Here is a 24,579-nt window from a genome sequence, read left to right as displayed (position 1 = left end):
GGTCGACTTCCTCCCACCCCTTTATCCTTTACAGCCTCCGGCACGAAGCCTCCGCGTCCGTGGGGCGGGGCCCAAAGTTCTTTATCGGAGCTGAGTGGCCTGGACCTAAGTTCAGGAAGCTTCTCCTAGTCCCAGTGACTCCTCCCCTTTGGAGTTGCGGGGGGGGGGGGGGCGTGCAGGGGAACAAATAAAACCTTGGGAGGCGGCGGGTGGTGACAGGACACCAATCTGAGTCTCAGGCTACCTACTGCTCCTCCGACTCAGTGCCTCATTCCTCCACCAACAAGCACCCCGGAACCTCAGCCTAGGTCTGGGAGCACCACCCCACCTGTTCTCTCCGCAGGGACGCGCCCCTCCCGCGCCCTACAAGGTCCTAGGTCCTGCTTCTGGCAGCCTTCACCCCTCCAACCAGCCTCAGCTCCAGTCTGGAACAGGCATCAGGATGAAAGCGGCTCGCTTTGTGATGCGCAGCGCTGGCTCCCTGGTTCCCCGAGAGGTCGAGCATTTCTCGCGCTACAGCCCATCCCCGCTGTCCATAAAGCAGCTGCTGGACTTCGGTGAGTGGGGACATAAGGCCCCGCTTGGGGCGCAGGGACTTGGAAGCTGCCTTAAACTTTCAGACCTTGTGTAGGGAAGGCTGGGTCCATTACATAAAACACCTGGGGTTTACTTTCCTGTTGAACCCTGGAACCTCAACACTAGTACACTTTGCCTTTTGTTAGATTTGCTTTCTTTCTGACAGTGCCTGCAGGCCAAGGCCACTTGCAGCCTGACATGCTGGATGGTTTGAGCTCATCTTTTCCTCTTACTGTACAAAATTTTCAGTCAAAATACTTTTTGCTTTCAGTCACCATTTAACAACTTTATACCCTTCTTCAGGGCATACTACATCTTGAAGAAGATTCCTAATATTATAAACTAGCCTCAGATTAATTGAGATTTTTAGCCTTGAGCCACCCTTCATCCCTCCAGGGTTCATCTCGCTGCATTCCTAACAAATTTGTCTCTTTACCATCCATATATTTGCATTACTGCTGCAAATATTTACAAACTTTCTGCAGAAATCTCATAAAGAAAATTTCAAGGATTTAAATCTGGTATTATCGCCAGTCTGGAAACATCAGGATTCCCACCCCTCCCTTTATCCCCTCACTCCAGTTTCATCTAAGACTATATAAATGATGTCTCCTTGACATTATCATTTGATTGAATCCTGCACTCTTTTATGAATACTAAGATTCATATTGGGGGGGTATTATGAAAAGAGAATCTTTGTCAAAAAGAAAAAATAATAATTGTCATATTTGGTCACTTTTTAAGAAAGAAAAAGATAAAAGATAATAAAGAAGATGCTTACTCTTGAATTACCTATAAGTAGTAACCCAACTGAGAGTGAAATATAATTTTGTAATATATTTATGTGTGTGCTCAATATTGGATAGTTAATGCTACTCAAATATATAATTTATACATTTTTCCAAAAACTAAATAATATTTTATTACAGGTTCAGAAAATGCATGTGAAAGAACCTCTTTTGCATTTTTGCGACAAGAGTTGCCTGTGAGGCTAGCCAATATCCTGAAGGAAATTTATATCCTCCCTGATCGATTAGTAAATACCTCTTCAGTGCAATTAGTTAAGAGCTGGTAAGTGATGAACCATTCTGAAACAGTCTCTAGTTTTAAGACAGGTATCTGAGTGAGAATTCTTGTAATATGTTAACATCATAATTAGACAACAGGTGGCCTGAACATTACTTTTGAAAGATAAAAATAATATTTTTATTAATTTAGGGTGAGTTATAAGGGCAATTATAAAGCTATAAATATTTTGCCCTGAAAAAGTAGGTACTTTCACAATACAGTTTTTACTTCTGGTTATATTAATTTGTACTTTAAATAATAAGACAGTTTGATATTACAAAGGAATCCTATCCTAGAAATAGATACAGGTGACTACTATTTAGAGAGAGCCTAATCTTTGTTACATACAAACAAATGAACAAAGCAGGCTGTGGGTTCAAATCTTGCCTCTGCCTCTTCTTCGTGGACTCCTTGGCAAGTGTCTCATACCTATGCCTCAATTTCCCCATCTGTTATTGAGGAGAAAAAAGTATATGCTTGAAAGGGATAGTTAAGTGTAATTATATGAGCTAGTCAATTGAAAAAGCACTTAGAACAGTACCTGGCACCCAGCCAGCACTCAGTGTCAGTTAGTATCTCATTTTGCAAATAAGGATACTGATTTAGAGGGGGTACATAACCCAAGAGCAGATTTTCAGAGAACAGTGCCAGGATATGCTCTAAGGCAGATAGGCACCAGAGCTTCACTCTAACCCACTGACTGCACAGCTTTTTCTCATTGATTTAATAAATAAAAGTATTATACACTCATTAAACTATTGCATTTGGAAACATATTCAAACCATAGTATTTACTGCTAATTTCAAGACTCCTACTCACCTATGAGTAAATACAGTAGGAAAAAAAACCATGAAGTCTTTCTGTAAAAGTTGTTTAAATGCTTTTGCTGTTTAAAAAAAAGACATTTGCCAAATGAAACAGAAAACTGAATGCTACTCTGGGATAGTAAAAGAAACATAAATTTTAAGTTAGAAAGGTGAGGATTAAAGTTGTAGCTTTCTTTTTTTTTTTTTTTGTCTTTTTTGCTATTTCTTGGGCCGCTCCCGCGGCATATGGAGATTCCCAGGCTAGGGATCCAATCGGAGCTGCAGCCACCGGCCTACGCCAGAGCCACAGCAACACGGGATCCGAGCCGCGTCTGCAACCTACACCACAGCTCACGGCAACGCCGGATCGTTAACCCACTGAGCAAGGGCAGGGATCGAATCCGCAACCTCATGGTTCCTAGTTGGATTCCTTAACCACTGAGCCAGGACGGGAACTCCAGCTTTCTTTTTTCTAAGACAACAGTTTTCCAAATGTCTTGGAGAAAAGTTTTAACGTATTTTCTTTTCAAATCATTTGAAAAAAGTAATCTATTTTCAGCCACTGGTAACTGACTATTCAATTTTAAAATTTAAAGCATGTCTGTCACTTTACAGGTATATCCAGAGCCTGATGGAGTTGGTGGAATTCCATGAGAAAAGCCCAGAGGATCAGAAAGTATTAGCAGAGTAAGTTTTATGCATTAGAATAAGTGTCTGAAACTTTGAATACTTCTAGACATCAGATTTTTTTAGATCTAACTGAAAGGATAATTTATAATATCCTGAATAATATATAACTACCCCCTTACAAAGGACAAGTTTTGACTTGTTGGTTTTTTAAAAAATGATAGAGAATTATGACATTGAAAATGGTGCTGAGGATGAAAAGTGTAGAGGACTTTTTTTTTTTTTTAAAAAAAAGGAAATCTATTTTTTATTATAAATTGAGTCTTATGATTAGATTTGCAGAAGAATTTACTGTTACATAATATGAATGCATGTCAGTGTCACTGGAAAGTAAACATTTTCTTTCAGAGTAACAGAGTTTCTGGCTATAATAAGAAATAAGAATCTTTTCTAAATCTGACAAGAAATTTTAAGTTTTTTCACAGTGGCATTCTAGAGCCATCTTCAATATTACTTATTTTTAATTATTATTTTTTAAATGAACAACTAAAAAGAATACACCAGTCCCAGAGCTGGCATTTTTATATGTAAGCTAAAAGCAAAATAAATCTGTTTATGAAGCTGTCTCTTCTACTGTAGTCAAAGAATCTGCAGTGTGGGAACCTTAAAAAAGTTGCATCCAACATTTTATCACTTGATTTGTTTAGATGGGTACTTAAGAAAAGCTGTAACCTTCTTTGCAGTAATCCAAGAAATATATGAATGAAACTTATTTGGACTTCTTACTAACCATAAATGTGTTTTGGCTTAGTTTTGTAGACACTCTCATCAAAGTTCGAAATAGACACCATAATGTAGTTCCTACGATGGCACAAGGAATCCTGGAGTATAAAGATGCCTGTACAGTTGACCCTGTCACCAACCAAAATCTTCAGTATTTCTTGGATCGATTTTACATGAACCGTATTTCTACCCGGATGCTGATGAACCAGCACAGTAAGTTACTTCATCATGGCCATGATAAATAGATGGGTGTGGAATATAAGCTATCCTTTAACTAGGTATTTCGCTCCTTGGTGGGTCACACTTTCTCAGTGGTATTTCTAAGCATTATTATCCTGATTTTTATAATAATATCCTTTCGTTTTTATTTTTCAACAGTCCTGATATTTAGTGACTTACAGACAGCAAATCCAAGCCACATTGGCAGCATTGACCCAAACTGTGATGTGGCAGCAGTGGTCCAAGGTAATTTCTAAGTTTCTGCATTTCCCCTGTTGAAAATGTACACTATCTGATTGATACATCTATGGTTGAGGTGACTCTGTTAGTGCATTTATATTCAAAGTGTTCCATTTATGTTTTTATAAATACTGTCATGAAGTTCCTTTGCTTTGGAAAATCAGATGTTTAAATATTCATTTATAATATAAAAAATCCAAACATCAATCACTAATGGTCCATATTTTCATACAGTTTGATTTCTGAAGTGCATGTCTTCCTACAGCTATAACTTAAACATTGTTTTCATTTTTTCTTTAATAAAATATTAATAAAGGTATTTTTTCATATACATAAACCTGTACCCTAATGAATATTTTAGATTAAAGGTAGTTTAATCTAAATTGATGGAAGATCACTTGAAAATTTTACTTGGCATAAATTCATTTAATTATTATGAAAAAACCCTCTATTCCAGATGCCTTTGAGTGTTCCAAGATGCTCTGTAATCAGTATTATTTAACATCTCCAGAATTAAAGCTCACACAAGTGAATGGTAAGCTCTGAATTAAATATGTTTTAATCTATGGAAAATTCAGTGTTTTCCCATTTATTTAGTATTTAGTGTTTTCTAAATACAAAGCAATTTCTATTCCTTTTTTCCCTTCCGTACTTGCTTAGAATTTGTACACATTTTCTGAAGCCAAGATTATCTTTTCCTTAACTGGGAAGTTCCATTTGAGTATATTCAGTTATAATAGGATGACAATTGATAAAGAAGAATGGTCTGAACAAATAATTTAGGATTTATAGCAGCTAAGTTCTAGTACCGTAGATCAAAGAAAGACTGCTTACTACAGAGTACAGGGATAAGGGGGGCAGAACAACAACTTGGTAGTGGAAATATGCTTCTAAAGAAGTTACTTGAAAGTAAGACCCAAAAACAAAAATACTGTAAATTCCATTATAAGAAAGAGGCCAATCATAGAAGGTCGAATACTGTATGACTGCACTTGTCTGAGGTATCAGAAATAGTCAAGCTTGTAGAAGCACAGAGTAGAATGATGGTTGCTAGACAATTAAGGAAGAGGGAAGTAAGGAGTTGTGCTATTCAGTGGGTATAAAATTTCAGTTATGCAAGATGAGTAAGTTCTAGAGACCTGCTATAGATACCAATACTATATTGTACACTTACATATTTAATAAGGTAGATCTCATGTTAAATATTCTTACCAATAATTAATTTTTTTTCACTATTCGCATACCACTGTTTCCGAAGCAAAGCATACTTCAGTAGTGTCAACTCTAAAAAGATAAGGTCTTCTCACATTGACTGAAGTAATGACACCATGATTTCAAGGCACTATTTTTATCTTATCCAATAGCTGCTTCTCAAACCAAGATGGTATATTTAAACTAAAATAACCTTCTCTTTTCAACTCAAAGTAAAAATCTTTGTCAAGTAATAGTTACACAGGAACAATGTTTGTTGGTGGTGAGAATTAAAATCAAGTTGTTCAAATTAAGAGTAGCCTAACTTGGAGAAAGACAAACACCATATGGTATCACTTACATGTGGAATCTAAAATACAACACAAATCAATATATCTATGAAATAAAAACAGACTCATAGAGAAAAGACTGGTACTTGCCAATGGGGAGGGAGACTGAGAGGGGAGGACTGGGAAGTTGGGATTAGCAGAGATAAACTATTATATATAGCATGTATAAACAATAAGGTCCTACTTTATAGCACAGGGAACTATATTCAATGTCCTGTGATAAACCATAACAGAAAAGAATATATATGTTTAACTGAGTCACTTTGCTATACAGCAGAAATTAACACAACAGTGTAAACCGACTATATTTCAGTAACATTTTTTTTTAAAAAAAGAGAGTAGCCCAACTCATGGATTTGGGATAGGGAAATGTAATTAATTGCTAAAATAAAAGCATGAGTACAAATAAAGATTGAAAAATATTTCTAAGCATTAACAGCATTGTTGCATAATACTTGCAGATCAACTGCTTGACCTGTATGATAAAATAAAGAGGGGATTGTGCCAGACCTTGTTTTCTGACTCAGACTTTGCCAAGGCATGGAACACCAAAGAATAATAGTTTTATTTTTCTTTTCAAAGAGTATTATGAGGTTTTTGTTCCTGTTTTCTTTAGCCTCTTGGTGAAATTTAAGCATAGTTAGCCTAAAAAATTTGATATTTAGTTGATAAAAATAAAGAATAATCAGATTGTTATTTTCCATGCATTCAAAATATGAAAATTATAGCTAGCTAGCATCAATTTAGATGTTATACTGTAGACTTACATTTATATTTTCTTATTTCTTAAAATGCATACAATTTTAACTCTCAAATTGTCCAGTACCAAAATTTTGAAAATAGAAATAATCCATGTAATCTAATTTAGAGCATCCCTGTTTTATACTTATCTAATTTTATACATTTGCAGAGAAATGCAAAAATTATTCATAGAACACAAGGTAGCAACTGTAATAGCATTTTGAAAATAAGCTAGTTGTGTTTACCATTTAAAAGGGAAAGTTCTAGGGTAGGATTTTAGAGTGAGGAGGATGGGGAGTGTTCCAATCCTGTTTAAATTGAAAATATTAATCAAATAGATATGAAAGTTTAATAAAATATTTGTTTACCAATTCTAAATGAGCTTAAATTTTTTTCTAGGAAAACTTCCAGGTCAACCAATTCATATTGTGTATGTTCCATCTCACCTTCATCATATGCTCTTTGAATTATTCAAGGTAAAACACTTCACACTGACTGCATTTTTTTTTAAAGTTCACTGGTTACATTTTATTTCCTTATCATTTTCTACTAAACAGGAGCTTCACTATCTTCTTCCAAGCATGCTCTGTGCTGCTAACAGAAAGAAGCTACCAGTTAATGTTTGAGAGCGTACATGCGGTTGGTTCCTTGTAGCATCAACAGGCATTTGAGAATGCACAATATGATCACTATGTCACAGTGACCCCTGTTCCTGTTATTTCTTCAGGTGTCTAACAAACCACCAGTCATTCATGCATTCATTAAGGAAGGTCATACAATAATACCTCAGTGACCCAGGTCTTGTTAACTTCCACCCCCACAGGCTGGAACAACTTCAGATCCAGAGGTTCAGATCCATAATTACTGGAGGTGGCAGGGCTCTAACCTATGACTAGAAAATACTTAGAAGACAGTTCCTTCAGTGATCTACTCTAATGTGCATTTGCATCACCTGGTGGTTTTGTTAAAATTCTGATTCTGATTTAGTGGGTTTGGGATGGAGCTGAGATGCTGAATTTTTCTTTTTTTTCTTTTGATTTTGCTGGCTTTTTATTTGCAAACTTCACATTCTTTAGTATTTTCAGTTTTTTTTTAAATAATTTTTTTTATTTTCCCACTGTACAGCAAGGGGGTCAGGTTATCCTTACATGTATACAATTACATTTTTTCCCCCACCCTTTCTTCTGTTGCACCATGAGTATCTAGACAAAGTTCTCAATGCTATTCAGCAGGATCTCCTTGTAAATCTATTCTAAGTTGTGTCTGATAAGTCCAAGCTCCCGATCCCTCCCCCTCCCTCCCCCTCCCATCAGGCAGCCACAAGTCTCTTCTCCAAGTCCATGATTTTCTTTTCTAAGGAGATGTTCATTTGTGCTGGATATTAGATTCCAGTTATAAGTGATATCATATGGTATTTGTCTTTGTCTTTCTGGTTCATTTCACTCAGGATGAGATTCTCTAGTTCCATCCATGTTGCTGCAAATGGCATTATGTCATTCTTTTTTATGGCTGAGTAGTATTCCATTGTGTATATATACCACCTCTTCCGAATCCAATCATCTGTCGATGGACATTTGGGTTGTTTCCATGTCCTGACTATTGTGAATAGTGCTGCAATGAACATGTGGGTGCACGTGTCTGTTTTAAGTAGAATTTTGTCCAGATAGATGCCCAAGAGTGGGATTGCGTGAATTTTTCTAAAAGGCTACCAAGTGATGCTGCTGGGCCCACAGTCCACACTTTGCATAACAAGACTATAGGATGGTGCTTCACAGACTTCGGCGTGCATTAGAATCACCTGGAGGGCCTGTGCAACCGCAGATTCTTAAGCCTGTTCCTGCTATTTTAATACTTTTGATCGGAGAATTTGAGTTTCTAACAAGCTCTTAGAAGACGTGGATAATACTTGTCTGGGATAGCCAGATACTAAGAGTCAAATCCTATCCCAGGTTCTAAGCTCAAACTAGAACCCTGTACTAAACCAAAAGATAGAAAAACACTTGAAGCTTTGTGATGCTTCCTAAGAGTCTCCTGGCCTGGAGAGGAGGAAGCCTTAAAAAAGTGAACTCTGCCTCTAATTTTGATATAACTCTTCTCAGAACTTACTGTTTCCTAACTTGTTCTAATGTTACTGCAATGAGGTGCTGACTGGACTACAAACATCTGATCTATTTTATTTCACTTAAGCTAATGATTAGAACTTAATATTATTATATAGAAACTAGAAAGTAGATACCCTACCAGAAGAAGGGTAGAGAGGGAAATGGGTAAAATGAACCAAAACTTTATCTGTATGACATTCATCTAAGAGTTGTCTGAAAACTTGTTTGAGTTTCTTCTCTGTTAAAGGACAAAAGATACTTTTTTGTTGATTTGATTTAGTTTTAAATTGAATGGCCCAAATTATACAGTTATTTTGCCATCATTGGTAAAAGTTAAGATGATAATCAAATGCAAATTGAAATTTAATTTAGAATTATTTACTATCCTTTTAAATAGTAACAACCTTTTCCCAGCAAATTTTATAAAAGCCAATAAACTGGTTCAATGATTCACTGTTTATTTGTTATGTAATAGTCTTTGGTGCTTAGATGTAAAATGTAATGGAAAGTCAAAAAAGAGAGAGTCAGGAAATGGACTATAAAAACCAATTTCTACATTTAAATTAAGCTTACAAATAAGAACTTGACAGCTAGCAGAATTGTTTTTCCATTAAACATTACTCCCAGGAGCTATATTACATGGTAAATGAATATTTTTCATTATACATCCTGCATGACACATTCATAAATGGCTATTTACAGAGCTATTTTACTACTAACTTAAAAAAATAAAATAAGAACTTTGAATTACCCTCTGTGCTGCTTTTATTTTAAACATAAAAAACAGTTATTTATTATCTCTCGTCCTTCTGCCATCGAATTCCTTATGGTTCTGTTTTCTTTAGAATGCAATGAGGGCTACAGTCGAACACCAGGAAAACTGGCCTTCTCTGACACCAATTGAGGTGATTGTTGTCTTGGGAAAAGAAGATCTTACAATTAAGGTAACCATTAGCTGTTTTTTCTTTTGAGTCTTTCTTGAGAGAATTTTTTTAAAAAGAGTAATAACAAAGCTCTCTGCTTTGGGCAATAGATCAAAGTCATGCACACCAAGTAACTTTTAAATGAAGGAAGGACATTTTTATATAGACAAGTGTGCATTATTCTTAACATGTGGCTCTAATGACTTGTTTGTTTGTATAAGATTTCAGACAGAGGAGGTGGTGTTCCCCTGAGGATCATTGACCGTCTTTTCAGTTACACGTATTCTACAGCACCAACACCTGTGATGGATAATTCCCGGAATGCTCCTTTGGTAAGACCAATTATATGGCTAAGTTCATCCTAGCCACCTAGTTCTAAATGTTGAGCAAGGATTATAAGGAATTATTTAGGCAAGTTAATCACTTCAGTTAAATTGGGCATAGGGGATATGAGAAAGAATGATAAAGCAGGCTAAAAATGGTGAAACATTTCTACAAGGGGTTTCTGATTGGCAGCAGAAGATATTTTAAGTTCAAGGACATCAGTTTCAGGGCATATAACTCCTTCCTACATTTTATATTCCAAAGATAATGGCTGCCTCTTTGTCAGTAACTGATCTGTCCCTTCTAGGCTGGTTTTGGTTACGGCTTGCCAATTTCTCGTCTCTATGCCAAGTACTTCCAAGGAGATCTAAACCTCTACTCTTTGCCAGGATATGGAACGGATGCTATCATCTACCTAAAGGTATCCTTTAACCCAAAGGAAAAAAATTGTATTTCTGAAAAGACTGTTTCTTTAACAGTCCTGAGTTCTGCTATCCACAGTGAATACCCCAAACTGAGTTAATGCAAATAGTGACCACAAATCATTGGTATGTGTAGATATGCTATTTCATATTTAATATGGTTAACATACCAAAAAGGAAGGGGGCCAGGCTACTGCCTCAATGAAGCAAAATGGTTTCCCAAGAAGCACATTAGTTTCTGAGTGAGGAGATGCTCACTTGAATTTTTAAAAAGGCAACTCTTATTGGCATCTGTGAGAATAGCTGTACTTTTTTTTTTAATTTAATGATTTTTTTCATTATAGCTGGTTTACAGTGTTTTGTCAGTTTGCTACTGTACAGCAAGGTGGTCCAGTCACGCATACACATTCCTTTTTCTCACATTACCATGCGCTATCTTAAGTGACTAGGTAACAGCTCGCAGTGCTATATAGAGGATCTCATTGCTTATCCATTCCAAAGACAATAGTTTGCAATAGCTATACTTTTCTTTTACTTAGACTTGTGGGAAATATATATATGCTTATAATATTTCAGCCTAAAAAACAACTGATGTAAAGATACTCAAGTCCTTAAGCTGACCTCATTAGAAATCCATGGAGAGGAGCTGACTGCTCAGGAGTTGTCAGTGGGGTGTCTGACATTTCTTGTTTAAACTTTAAAACTTGGTACATGTTTTTTCCATTTCTGATAATCTCAGAATTTACTTGTTAAGGTCACTGTCCTGATTCATTTGCCAACTATTTCAGCTGAAAATCATTAATCATTTACCAACTATTTCAACTGAAAATATATTCACAGTTATAAGCCACTAAAACATTAACCTTCCAGGCTCCCATTTTATGTAAGGGAATTATTTGCCACATAATCCTAGAACACCTGAAATAGTTAATGTATTCATTTCTTAAATAGTAAAAGTGTCTTCAAAGTATTGGGAGAGATTAATATATTATAGATTAATAGTACCAGATTTTAGTAGTAGATCAATCCTGTCAGGTTAGGACTCTCACTTTATCACATATACAAAGGTTTTGCCTGGAAAACCTGTTTGCCTATTGCTATTCAACTCTATGTCATCAGCAGAATCCAAACAAAGGACAATGTTTACTTTCTTTTTTTTTTTTTGGTCTTTTTATGGCTGCACCACGGCATATGGAGGTTCCCAGGCTAGGAGTCTAATCGGAGCTACAGCTGCTGGCCCACGCCACAGCCACAGCAACTTGGGATCCAAGCTGCGTCTGCAACCTACACCGCAGCTCAGGGCAATGATTGATCCACGAGCGAGGCCTGGGATCAAACCCGCAACCTCATGGTTCCTAGTCACATTTGTTTCTGCTGTGCCACCACAGGAACTCCAGGACAGTGCTAACTATTGAACACAATTACTCTTCCCTAATTTATAACTGTATATATACTATTCCAGCCCCTGTAGAGTGCAGATAATATCTATTTTTCAGTTTTCTTTTATACTGTGCCTAGCATACCATGGGCTCTAGTATGCTTTTATAACTAAATCAATTAAGAGAATGTATTTGAATATTTGAATACTTGCTGAATACTTGCTTCTGAATTTATTTTCAATAATCACTTCGGGTACAAATTATGCCATGAATAATTTCTTTGGTTTGATTTTGCCTCCCTCTTTTTTCAGGCTTTGTCTTCTGAATCTATAGAAAAACTCCCAGTCTTTAACAAATCAGCCTTCAAACATTACCAGATGAGCAGTGAGGCTGGTGACTGGTGTATCCCAAGCAAAGAACCAAAGAACTTGGCGAAGGAAAAAGTGGCTGTGTGAGGAGGGACCCTTGGGACACTTTAAGGGATCAAAGTGGGTCTAAGCCAACGCTGCTTCCTGAATGTGTGCGTGTGAAGTCTTGTACTCAAAAACAAACAACAGCAACAAAAACTCCTTGCTCAAAACACAACTTCAAAGAGGAAGAAAGCCCTTTTCTGGGACCCAGGCAAGCGCAGTGCAGGATGGCAGAAGTCAATGGCTGGCCAGTTCTTTATTCTAATTTTTTTAACTTAGAATAACTCAGGAGTTTATCTCAAATCCCAAAGAAAAAATAAGCCTCAGTTTTCCACCTTTTTGTCAACAAGAATGGGAAAGAATGAGAGGTAAAGATGTGGGCTAACAGTATCAACTAACTGATATTTTAGGCTGCTGGTTGATGTCAAAAGATACTGGTATTTATCGATTATCAGGTGTCAAAATACCAGTACTTCCCTGCCATTCAAAGGATTAGGACTTGTTTTATACCATATGATTAGAAATGTATGTAAACATACATTTCATATATATCTGTGCACTCTGGAGATGGAAAGGCCGTGATTGAAATAACATTTACTTTGAATGAGGAGGAATGAGTCAAATTAGTTTTATTCAGAGTTACAGCCAAGGCATGGGCTTATGTAAAAGCTCAGAAGAAGGCTGCCTTTGATAAATACAGTGCCTTTATATGCTGCTTTTCCTGTTCACACCTTAAGTAATAAGTGAACACGTATTGCCATGTGCCTACTCTTGGTTGAATTTTAAAATATGCACTGAATTCAGGATGTTGGAGGTGGGAAGGAGAGAAGAACTGTCAAAGTGATAGCAAAATCTCACCTTGCTTTGTTAAGATAGATAAAACAGAAGTAGATTGGAAAAACCAGTGTTACGGAATGAAATAATGCATTCGGAACTGAACTCAGTAGGAAGGGCTATTCTCTACCCTGCAGTGGTGGTAGTCCAAAGGCATATATTTTCTAGGCTTAAAGAGATGTATTTTTGATAACATGTTTTTAAATATATTCTCTACACTCCACCATTTTTAACATGTCGGTTAAAAAATTTGCAATTAACAAAAGGCTCAAGAACATTAGAATTTTAATACTTCTTGGAGTCTTTTAAACAAATAGCCTGGGAGTAAGGTTTTTATGCCACTGAGGCTTTCATTTATGAATCATTGAGATTGAGAGCTAATGCATGAAAGCTGAAATGCATACGGAACTTTTGGGGAGTTCAGGAATAATGAGCAGGTTGACAGAGCAGTCTAGCACATTCCTCTTGGAGAAGGAATAAAAAATGAAATAGAAAATGAAGGAAGGGAAGGGAGGACAGAGGGAAGCAGAAGGCAAGAATCTTGCTATATTCCCCACAAATTATTACAAGAAATGATCCATATTTTCATGGGTAAATTATTGGCAAGAGGATGAATTGGTGTCTTTCAAAACAGTATGGCTTCTTTAAATAGTTCTCTCACTCTTGCAAAAGAATAGGCTTTTATGAGATAAACTTTTCTCTGTCAAATTGATGTTTTAAACTGGAATATAGAAAATAGAATTTTCTTGTTAATGAAATAACCAGTAGTGTCTATATGTTGAACTTAACATTTGTATTTAATTTTCTCATAGCCTAGTGTTGTGGTGCTGCTGATAGCAGTCATAGAACTGTCAAACTATCTGTTGTGGATTTCAGATTTTATCATCAGATGTCCTGGAAGTGACTTTTTTTTTTTTAATTGTCAGACTCTGGCTTATGCATTTATTGATTACACAAAACTATTTGCAATAGGTTATTTGACTTTTCACTTTTTACTGAAATTTAAACATTTTTTGCATGTAAATTTTGAAAGTAAATGTACCAAAGATTTAAAGCAGTTGATTAATATCTAAACTAAACACTGTGAACTATCTTTAAAACACTAGAGAAAAAGAAATGTTGGTTATCTCAATAACGTCAACTGTGTAAATGGAGTTCTATAAGATAGAAATAGTCCATGTTGGTATGTGTGAAAGCAAAGGAAGAGTTTTAGGATTCTAGTGGATGGAAACTGACTGTTCAGGCCCACTTGTATTATTAATGTATAAATTGTGTTTTTGTGTCTAGGCTATGTACAGAGAAATGTGATAATTTTTATAATAAATATTTTTATATTTAGATAGTCTTTTAAAGTTTTCTTTTTTTATTACTCAAATGAATTTATCACATCTGTAGTTGTATAATGATCATAACAATCCAATTTCACAGGATTTCCATCCCACAGCCCAGGCACATCCCCCCACCCCCCAAACTGTCTCCTCCAGAGACCATAAGTTTTTCACTGTCTGTGAGTTCAGTCTGTTCTGCAAAGTTCAGTCTGTCCTTTTTTCAGATTCCATATGTCAGTGAAAGCATTTTATGTTGGCATCTCATTGTATGGCTGACTTCACTTAGGATGATAATTTCTAGGTCCATCCATGTTGCTAAAAATGCTGGTATTTTGTTCATTTTAATGGCTGAGTAATATTCCATTGTGTATATGTACCATATCTTCTTAATCCACTCCTCTGTCGATGGACATTTAGGTTGTTTCCATGTCTTGGCTATTGAAAATAGTGCTGAAATGAACATCGTAGTAGATGTGTCTTTGCAAGTCTGGTTTTCTCTAGATAGATGCCTAGGAGTGGGACTGCTGGATCAAATGGTAGTTCTATTTTTAGTTTTCTGAGGAATCTCCACTGTTTTCCACAGTGGTTGCACCAATTTGCATTCCCACCAACAATGTAATAGGGTTCCTTTTTCTCCACACCCTCTCCAGCACTTATTGTTTGTAGACTTTTTGATGATGGCCATTCTGGCTGGAGTAAGTTAAAGTTCTTTTTTCAAATTAACAGAAACTAAGAAGAATTTGTGGTAAAAGTTTTCCTCACTTTATAGTCATCTAATTTAGCTACATATTGGATAGCCTTTAAAAAAAAAATCTTAAAATCTTAACTTTTAAACAAAGACAATATTTTATAGCTTTCCAGAAATTGATTGTCCTTGCTTTCTTGGCTGTGCCCCAATAACTCATATTACCATGTATGTTTACCTACATGTATAGATTCAAAGAATCATTTTGCAGTGCATGTATTCTCTACATTTTTTTGGTAAATTTAAAGTTTCACTTAGTGTCTGTATTTACAAATACAGTGGAGTTACCAAAATAATTACCTAGATAATTTAGATTCCCTAACAATTTATGGATTGAATATCTGAATAACAGTAAGGTAGAAATAGGTTAAGAAGTACTAAATTAAGTGATGACATGTTTTACTTTTGCTGTCTTCACACTTTCTTCACTAATTTAATCCTACTTTATCTTGAGACAACATTCTCTGCGTACCCCCATAATGCCTTTATTTCAAAGTTTTGCAAATTAAAAAAGGGGAGGGAGGAAGAAAGAAGAAAGGGAGGGAAAAAAGGCAATTAGAATAAAAGAAAATTGGTGAAATGAGTCTGTCATAACTAAACTTTAAAATCTTGTCAAAATCAGATTTGAATTAAGAAATGGCATCAACCTAAGGCATTAGCCCCTAAAGAACCTATTCTAAATCCCTTCATCAATGACACTCTCCTTCGCTTGACTACCTTCCTTCCTTTTTCTCTGAAAGAAGTACTGCGCTGTGTCTGAAGGAAGCACATGAGTAGACACACAAGCAAATGTGTACACACACGAGATTTAGCTGTATAGTTTTCTTGGATTTAGCTGCTTGGGAGGTAGGAGATTAGCATATGCACCAGGCTCAAAAACTGCATCCACATTTACATAAAAACTGAAAGACTTCAAGTCCCACAATTCTCCTTTGATGCATACATACATCTTTTTTTTTTTTACTTGAATCAATGTGTATACCCCCAAAAGATACCAATTATCAAGTTCAACAAAGTAGGCGGGATTATCAGCAAAACTGTCTTTAAACCATTTCTCCCAAATGTCAAATGTGAGTTGAAATGAGTATTTAATTTTAACCTCAATCACATGTACAAAGAGAGATTATTTTGAGTTAGTAGTTTAGGCATTGGCCTTATAATTTCTTTATTCTCCTATTATTCTTTCAGCTACTATACTTTCAAGTACCATATTTACACTTAGATGTGTACCAAAGCTACAAATGTGCATGAAATCTCCAGGTCATTTTGGTGTGTCTTGATGAAAAGTACTGAGAAAATTTAGTAATTTCACAGGAGCTTATGTAAGAAGTCCTTAAGCCCCCTCACCATGAACAAATGGAGCAGGAGGCTTCTATCTCCATTAATATTCTATCCACACATCTTTTTTAATGTTTTTGTTTAAATTAAAGTATAGTTGATTTACAATGTGGCAACTATCCATACATCTTTTGAGGGGATTTTTCACTTTCTACCTTATATCCCAGCTACTTAGGCACCTGATTAACATTTCCTGGATAAATACAACAAATAAACACAAAAATAAAGCTCTGCTTTTAGAACAGCATCCCTGTATTTAAAAGCAGATGGGAACTCTATGGTAAATAAATGTACATCAAATTTTCTAAGATTTTATGCTTTAAATGGTATTCAAAAAGTTTTACAACACCGCAGAAACTCTAGAGCAGTTTTCCAAACCTGACAAATTGCAATTTATCTTGTTTCATGTCACTCTCCATTGGTGGCCTTTGGCCATTAAAAATTATTACATATTTCAAAAGCAATTAAATAATGGATAAAAGCTATTGCTACTAAGGAAATTTCTTCAGCAAATGGGTTGGTATTTCAGATTTTATTATTATTCTTCTTTCTTGTTCACCTTGGGCTCAGATGAAAAAATATCACCATCCATATTTCATGGCTCCCTAATGGAAATGAGCAACTGTCTAATGAGATTTTTCAGTTCCTACTGAAGTGCAAATAAACATTAAAAGCCACTCAAAACCAACAGAAATGTCAGTAGCCTTGAAAACATGTTGAATCTATTAAATGATGTGAAAATGATGTGAGCTGTCTTAGTGATAAATCCAGCAACAAAATAGTTTATCGACAAATTATGAAACATCATTTTCATGTTTATTGCTATCATTCAGTGTAGTGAAAATAACACAGAACTGGTTGTCAAGTAATGCAATATAGCTAGGAATTATTTATTAGGCACATTGTTGCTTTAATATATAAGACAAACAGTCTATTGAATGGCAATGTCTTAAGGTTTTTTAAAATCAGTTCCACTATAACTATGCCCTTTAATGTGTTTCTAGCCCCCAAAATACACTTTGATGTTTGGCAGAACTGCCCTTAACTCAGTCTTTTTCTTTTAAATTCATTTTCAAGAATAACAAAATATATCTAGAATTATATATAAATTAGTGACCTGGAAATGAAATAAAAATTTGAAAACAAAAATGAAAACCTTATGCCATGTTCTTAGGCAGTTCTCTTTACCTATTTGATTTCCATTTTTCTCTTCTAACTACATAAAATAACTAAATTAATTCTAGTTTAAGGAAGACACTTTTTTTTTTTTAATTTTCCCACTGTACAGCAAGGGGGTCAGGTTATCCTTACATGTATACATTACAATTACATTTTTCCCCCAGCCTTTCTTCTGTTGCAACATGAGTATCTAGACAAAGTTCTCAATGACACTTCTAATTCTAAAGTCTTTGAATCTATTCTCATAATAAGCAAAAACACTTTTTTTTTCTTTTTTTATTTTTTTTTATTTTTTATTTTTCTTGTCTTTTTAGGGCTGCACCTGAGGCATATGGAAGTTCCCAGGCTAAAGGTTGAATTGGAGCTACAGCTGCTGGCCTACACCACAGCCACAGCAACAAAAGATCCAAGCTGCTTCTGCAACCTATACCACAGCTCATGGCAACGTCAGATCCTTAACCCACTGAGTGAGACCAGGGATCAAACCTGTATCCTTATGGATACTAGTCAGATTTGTTTCCACTGAGCTACAACGGGAACTCCCCAAAACATTTTTTTTCTATTTAATTTTGTATCTATATGAGATGATGGGTATTTACTAAACTTATCGTGGTGATTATTTCATGATATGTGTAAGTCAAATCATGCTGTTGTAAACTTACACAGTATTGGATGTAAATTATATTGGATGTGTATTATAACAAAACTAGAAGGGGGAAGAACTCTTAAAAGAATATTTAAATCTATAGTTTTTAATAATTCTTTGTTGAATACTTTACCTCCAATTTCTCTTCAGTCCAAACTAGGATTTTCATAACATTACTGTCAATCTCAGAATCTTTTGTTGCTTTCCCAGTGCCTAAGAATCTGACATTTATAGTTTTCTACAACTCAGCTTACATGACCAACCTTATAACTTGTTATCTTCTGTTACTGGACTATTTGGTATATTCTCTTTCAAATATGCAACAAACATTTTCCTTTTGATCACTGTAAATATGCCTGCCTGAAATGCCCTTTCCTTCTCTGCCTTTTTTCTAAATGTTGCTCAACCTTTTAGACCCAACTCAAATCCCACCTCCATGGGCTGAGCATTCCAGTAAAAGTGCCTTCTCTCCCAACTTCCTTCTCCAAGCTCCCACATGGTCAGGTCTGTTTTAGTATTTATCATGTAATTCCTAAGGTTCCTAGTTAAATGTTATAGAGAGATATAAAATCCAGAAGTCCAATTAGACTGTATTTTCCTTGCAATCCAGGACCATAAATTACACAAACCTACATAAAAACTATGTCTTAAATATAGTAGACATCAAAATGTATTTATTGATTATTATTATTTTGGGTCCTTTTAGGGCCACACCTGCAGCATATGGAAGTTCCCAGGCTGAGTCAAACTGGAGCTGCATCTGCCAGCCTACACCACAGCCACAGCAATGCCGGATCCAAGCCACATCTGTGACTACACCATAGCTCATGGCAATGTGGGATCCTTAACCCACTGATTGGGGCCAGGGATGGAGCCCATGTTCTCATGGATACCAGTTGGGTTCATTACCAATGAGTCACAATGGGAACTCCTGATTCATATATTTTTGATGAGTTGGAAACACAGAGAAAAGCAAAGGAAAAATTCCTGATTGAGCAGATTTTTCTACTGATCTAAAACCAAAGCCACCCATCTTAATATTTTTTAAAGCATTTATCAGCATTTCTTATCATTCTGGGAAGTATCCATGTTTACTTCTAGATGGATGATAGCTGTAACTGAACCTTTTATTTCAGGCTCAAAACTAAGTCTTTGAGTGTTCTTGCCATGGCACAGTGGGTTAAGAAGCTAATTGTAGCAGCTCAGGTCTCTGCGAAGGTACAGGTTTGATTCCCAACCTTGAGCAGTGGGTTAAGGATCGGTGTTGACACAGCTGTGGCTTAGGTCACAGCTGTGGCTTGGATTCAATCCCTGGCCCAAGAATTTCCATATACCATGAGTAGGGTCATAAAATAAAATAAAATATGATAAAAAAAAACTAGGTCTTTGTCCCCAAGGAGCTTAGAGTCCTATTGAAGAGATACAAACATGTGAGAAGTTAAATACGTTCAAAGATTATAATAACAGTTCAAGTCAATAATAAAGGAAATATCATTATTCCTAATATACATAGCTAGGCATATTCACTAACATTGACTGCTATAGAAATTTAAAGGAAAGGCGATTTCAGGCTAAAATGACTAGGTAGAAAGAGACCGTTTAGAAGGAGGAAATGGGAAGAAGACCATGAATAAACTATCCAGGGAGAAGAAAGGAAAGGTGTATTAGAGCTCAACTGAAGATAGTTTAAATGTCTAGATGTGGTACCCGGGGCACTGAAGAACCTTTTACTAGGATAGTAAAAAGGACATTAAAGGATCAAAACTATAAGATTAAGAACATATGTCTCACTGTCAATTTTTCACAAGATACAATGCAGCAATCAGCACAATTTTCTTAAATGAGAAAATAGTTTAATATTCAAGTAACTAAAAAGACAATCTATGGTACACTGGGTTTTCACCCAAGTCATACTGGTCAGATATGTAGACTCTGGAGCCAAGCCGCCTAGATTTCCAAGCCATCTCTGCCACTTAATAGCCCTGGGAAGTTACATAACATTTTTCTGCTTTAGTTTTCTTATCTGTGAAATGAGGATAATATTTTAGCATCATCCTTATAGGAGTGCTGTGAAAATTTAAATGAGTTAATATATGTAAAGTATTTATAACAATGCTTGGCACATAATAAAATTTAGGTAGATATTAGCTGTTTTATTATCAATACTGTTATTTAAGCATTAGATGATACTGCATCCCTCTATTAAGTCCTGATACAAATGAGCTGATAGCAATAAAAATAAAGGACTGTTTTTCAGATGTGAAGTCATACAGTGTAAGCATGCAATATCAGTGATAGGAGCAGATCTGCTCCAATAGACCCTATTGCTTAATTATGACTCCGGGATTAGATTTTTAGTTCCAAGTGTGGTCTGTTGACCTGAAGCTGCTGAGTAAGGCTGAAACCTGTTCAGGAAGGGATCAAACCCAGACCTTGACCTCTTTGGTATAGGCTGTCCAACGGAAAACTAGGTGGATGGTGGTGCCATGTGTTGGCTAATGAGATCTATTAACTCTTTTAGGGCCCTTTGAGAGGACTGCACTAAGCTGTACCTCCCAGAATACCGAGCAGAAGCTGGCCCACCATACATTATAAACAAACACACAGCACTTTGCCCGAAGCGCACTCTCAATAATTGTTTGTCGCATGGATGAAAAGAGACTACACCATAAAAATAACAATTAGGCTTCAGTTGTTCCCTAGGCAGCTTCTTTCCCCTTCTCAATACCATATTTCATCTTGTGAAAGCAGAACTCCAAATGATAACAAAAACAAGAACAAAGCACGGTTTTTAAAAAGCCTTTGAAAACAGTTCCCTGGCATGCTGGAAAGTAGAGAATGTCTCTTACTTTTTTTTTTTCCCTTAGCATGTCTGACAATAGCTCTTTGTAACTGAAAATATATCCCGCATTCAGTATAGAGTCAGATGTAATTCTTACTTTTACCTAATAATTCAGAGAGTTTCAGGCAGTATTTTACCTACCATGCATTAATTTGGGGGAAATTATTTCAAGGATAAGACTTGCCACTGAACTTGAAGAAATAATTTCTTAACAAAAAGATAAAATCTATCCTTTTAATATTGACTTGATATTTTATTTCATTTTTTTTTCTTTTTTGGCTTACCCACAGCATATAGAAATTCTCCAACCAGGGATCAAATCTGAGCCAGAGCTTCGACCTTCGCCACAGTTGCAGCAACGCTGGATCTTTACCCCACTGCATGGGGTGGGGTGGGATGGGGAGGGCAAGGATCAAACAGGTGCCTCCCACGGGTTTCTTCAGACAATATTATCAGAAGCCCCTACCTACTTGCAGGGCCAACAGAAGCTTTGGATTATCAGACCAGCTCTCTCTTTCCACTGAATGACACTACCATTCTTCAGGAATTGAGTCAATTCACTTACATATTCAACAAGCAATCAACAGAGATTTCTTGAGCACCACATGCTGCCACACACTAGGAATACCATAATGAATCACAAGGCTTCCTATGCTCAAGGACATCCCAGTCTATTTGTGAACATAGAAAAGAGGTTTGTAAATATTGATATGTTTTAATATCTATATTTATTCATATTATTCTGAGAGTTATATACAAGATTTCTGGGGCAGGGACAAACTATTTATACCTACTACAGTAAAAACCACATCAGCTCTCCTAGCCCCAACCTTTTCCCCTTCTAGGGTGATTCAATGAGAGCCAGAGGTCACCTTACACTTACTGGGATCTGAGAGTTTATATCCTTCTCCCTCCCTTTGTGAGAGACAGCTGTACCCTCCTCCCTCCCTTTGTGAGACAGTGAGAAAAAGCTTTACCCACTAATACATACAAATTCTCCGTTGGGAAAAAAAAGGAAGGATCCTGGGTTCTTACCATTTGGAATGTAAATAAGTATTTCTGGAGGAGATATAGGACAAGCTTTGTGCCGGCAAAGCCCACTAACAATTCCTAGGAAATACAAATACAATCCAAGTAATAAAGTCTGAATTTTTTTCTTCTTTTTTGTGCTCTGTCCAGTTTCACTTGCTCACAGGGGCTGAGTGCAGAGGCCTTGCACCCCAGGGTGCAGAGGACACTGCAATTCAAGAATGGTGTGCTGTGTGCAGAGACACTGCAATATGGAGACTTGCCCAATGGGCCAGAATTCCACCATCTTTCCACTGATAAGAACCCTATAAAGCACCCCCGCCCATGGTCTGTTGGGGAGAGCATGTGCTCTAGAGTGAGAGCTTGTACCTCTCCACTCTTTGATGAAAGAATGAAGCTCTCCTTTCCTTCTGAACCAAGCTCAGTTTCATTCTATGGGCTTGTATGACACCAGGCAGGAGGATCCTTGTTGGACTGACTTCAGAGGGTCGGTAAGAGTGTCTCTAAAATGAATTCCATGCTAGTGTCTTATTCCGAGAGAACTCCTGGAATGCCTCCAGGCCCACCTTTGATCAGATGCCTTTCTTGGAATCAACCAATGTAAACAAGGGGGTGAAATGCTCTAAGTTTCCAGGGCTGAGTCATGTGCCTATCCACAAGGCTAGAGGAACAGGGGTGTGTGATAACTGGCCCAATTTGAACCATATAGACTGAGACAGATAATATGAAATGGTTAGAGATGGGAAGGATGGTAACAAACCAAAAGCATATGTTCACCACAGTTGGAAAGGATGAGTCAGAGCACAGGTAGGGAGATTTTTAATAGTTGATGGGGGAAACAATGTCCCCCAGCATAACAAGAGGAAACCATGTGAGTTGTAGTTAGACCCCATTTTTGGTTGTAAAGCTTATCTGTAGAGAAGAGAAAGACCAAGTGATGAGAGGTTTGAGGACAGAATACAGCTTTGAAATAACAGCAGAGAGTAGGAGGATAACTTATAAGACAACATATAGCAGACAATGGGGAGAGAAGAGGGGTTGTTGACTAATCAGTTCAGTTTTACGATTTTCCCATAATATTCTCAATGGTAAGGGGTCAGCAAACTTTTTCTTTCTTGCAAGGGCCTGAAGCAAATGTTTTAGGCTTTGTGCACCTATGGTCTCTTTCACATATTTTTCTTGGCTTTTTAACATCTCTTTAGAAGTGTAAAAACTTTTCTTAGCTGCCTGATTGGGCTGTAGTTTTCTGACCCCTGGTTTACAAACAGGCAGTAAAAACATGGAAGGTTACACTCAACTATGATTGTGAATTTATCCAGTAAGTAAAATGAAAATAAAAACAATAAAGTTTAGAGTATTTATAAACAAGTGATTGAAATAGAGTCTACTAGACAATGAAGTCACCAATCATTCATTACTTATAGCTAAATTCAAGTAACATTGGTTAGGTATCTGTTGTGTGTCTAACACAAAGCTAGGTTCTAGGGATACAATGGTAATCAAAATAGGCATGACCTCTACCTTCATGGGGTTTAGAACCTAGTGGGTAAAGAGAGATTAATTGTAAAATAATACAAATAAAAATTTATAATTATACTTGTACCAGTGTACAGTATATACAAATTTTTCAGCATAAAAAAGTTCAAGAAGTATAGCCAAGACATGGAAACAACCTAAATGCCCATCAACAGATGAATGATTAAGAAGATGTGGTACATATAAACAATGGAATTATTACTCAGGCATTAAAAGCAAAGAAATAATGACATTTGCAGCAACATGGATGGAACTTGAAATTATTATGCTAAGTGAAGTCAGTCATACAATGAGACACCAACATCAAATGCTATCACTCACATGTGGAATCTAAAAAAAGGACACACTGAACTTTGCAGAACAGATACTGACTCACAGACTTTGAAAAATGTATGGTTTCCAAATGAAACCATACATGGGGGGTGGGAGGATGCACTGAGGGTTTGGCATGGAAATGCTATAAAATTTGGTTGTGATGATCGTTGTACAACTATAAATGTGATAAAATTCATTGAGTAATAAAAAAGAATATTTATACGCACATGAAGGAAGTATAACATTCTTCTATTCTTTCAAGTCAAATTTAACTTGCTCTGCATCCTCATACTGTGTCAAATTCCTATCCCAGGTCATTATGAGTTTCTCTCCTTTCAAGGTTGTACAATGATTAAGGAGCCTTTCAGAGTCCCAAACAGTCAACTATGGCCCAATGGCCTTTAGATTATGCAGGTAACTGCTCTTTTATCTGCTTTCCAAACTTGACTGATAACTATAAAGAAGAGAGAAGGGATGGAAAAGATCTGCGCCTGCAGTGCAGAGCTTGAACCTGAAGATGTTTGCTAGTGATCTCAGGGCAATTTCCTATGTGCAAATACCTAGGTCACGCAAGGAACTGCCACCTCTACTCTATCTGGCCAAGGAATCAGCTATTTCTATCTCAA

At 36.4% G+C, this 24,579-nt stretch overlaps 1 protein-coding gene across 1 annotated transcript; it reads left to right on the top strand.

Moving 5' to 3' along the window:
* The first annotated feature begins 201 nt into the window (after positions 1–201).
* On the top strand, positions 202–14,333 carry PDK4 (pyruvate dehydrogenase kinase 4). Its single transcript, XM_047752383.1, has 11 exons — positions 202–557; positions 1,506–1,647; positions 3,066–3,137; positions 3,889–4,073; positions 4,239–4,325; positions 4,777–4,854; positions 7,001–7,077; positions 9,549–9,647; positions 9,848–9,958; positions 10,258–10,371; positions 12,063–14,333. Exons 1-11 carry the CDS (start codon positions 443–445, stop codon positions 12,204–12,206), a joined length of 1,224 nt encoding a protein of 407 aa, XP_047608339.1. The 5' UTR covers positions 202–442; the 3' UTR covers positions 12,207–14,333.
* Positions 14,334–24,579: the final 10,246 nt, after the last annotated feature.

The sequence above is a fragment of the Phacochoerus africanus genome, chromosome 11, assembly GCF_016906955.1.
Source record: "Phacochoerus africanus isolate WHEZ1 chromosome 11, ROS_Pafr_v1, whole genome shotgun sequence".
NCBI classification, from domain to species: Eukaryota; Metazoa; Chordata; class Mammalia; order Artiodactyla; family Suidae; genus Phacochoerus; species Phacochoerus africanus.
The sequence above is the reverse complement of the archived record's forward strand: the minus strand, read 5'-3'. Positions and strand labels throughout refer to the sequence as shown.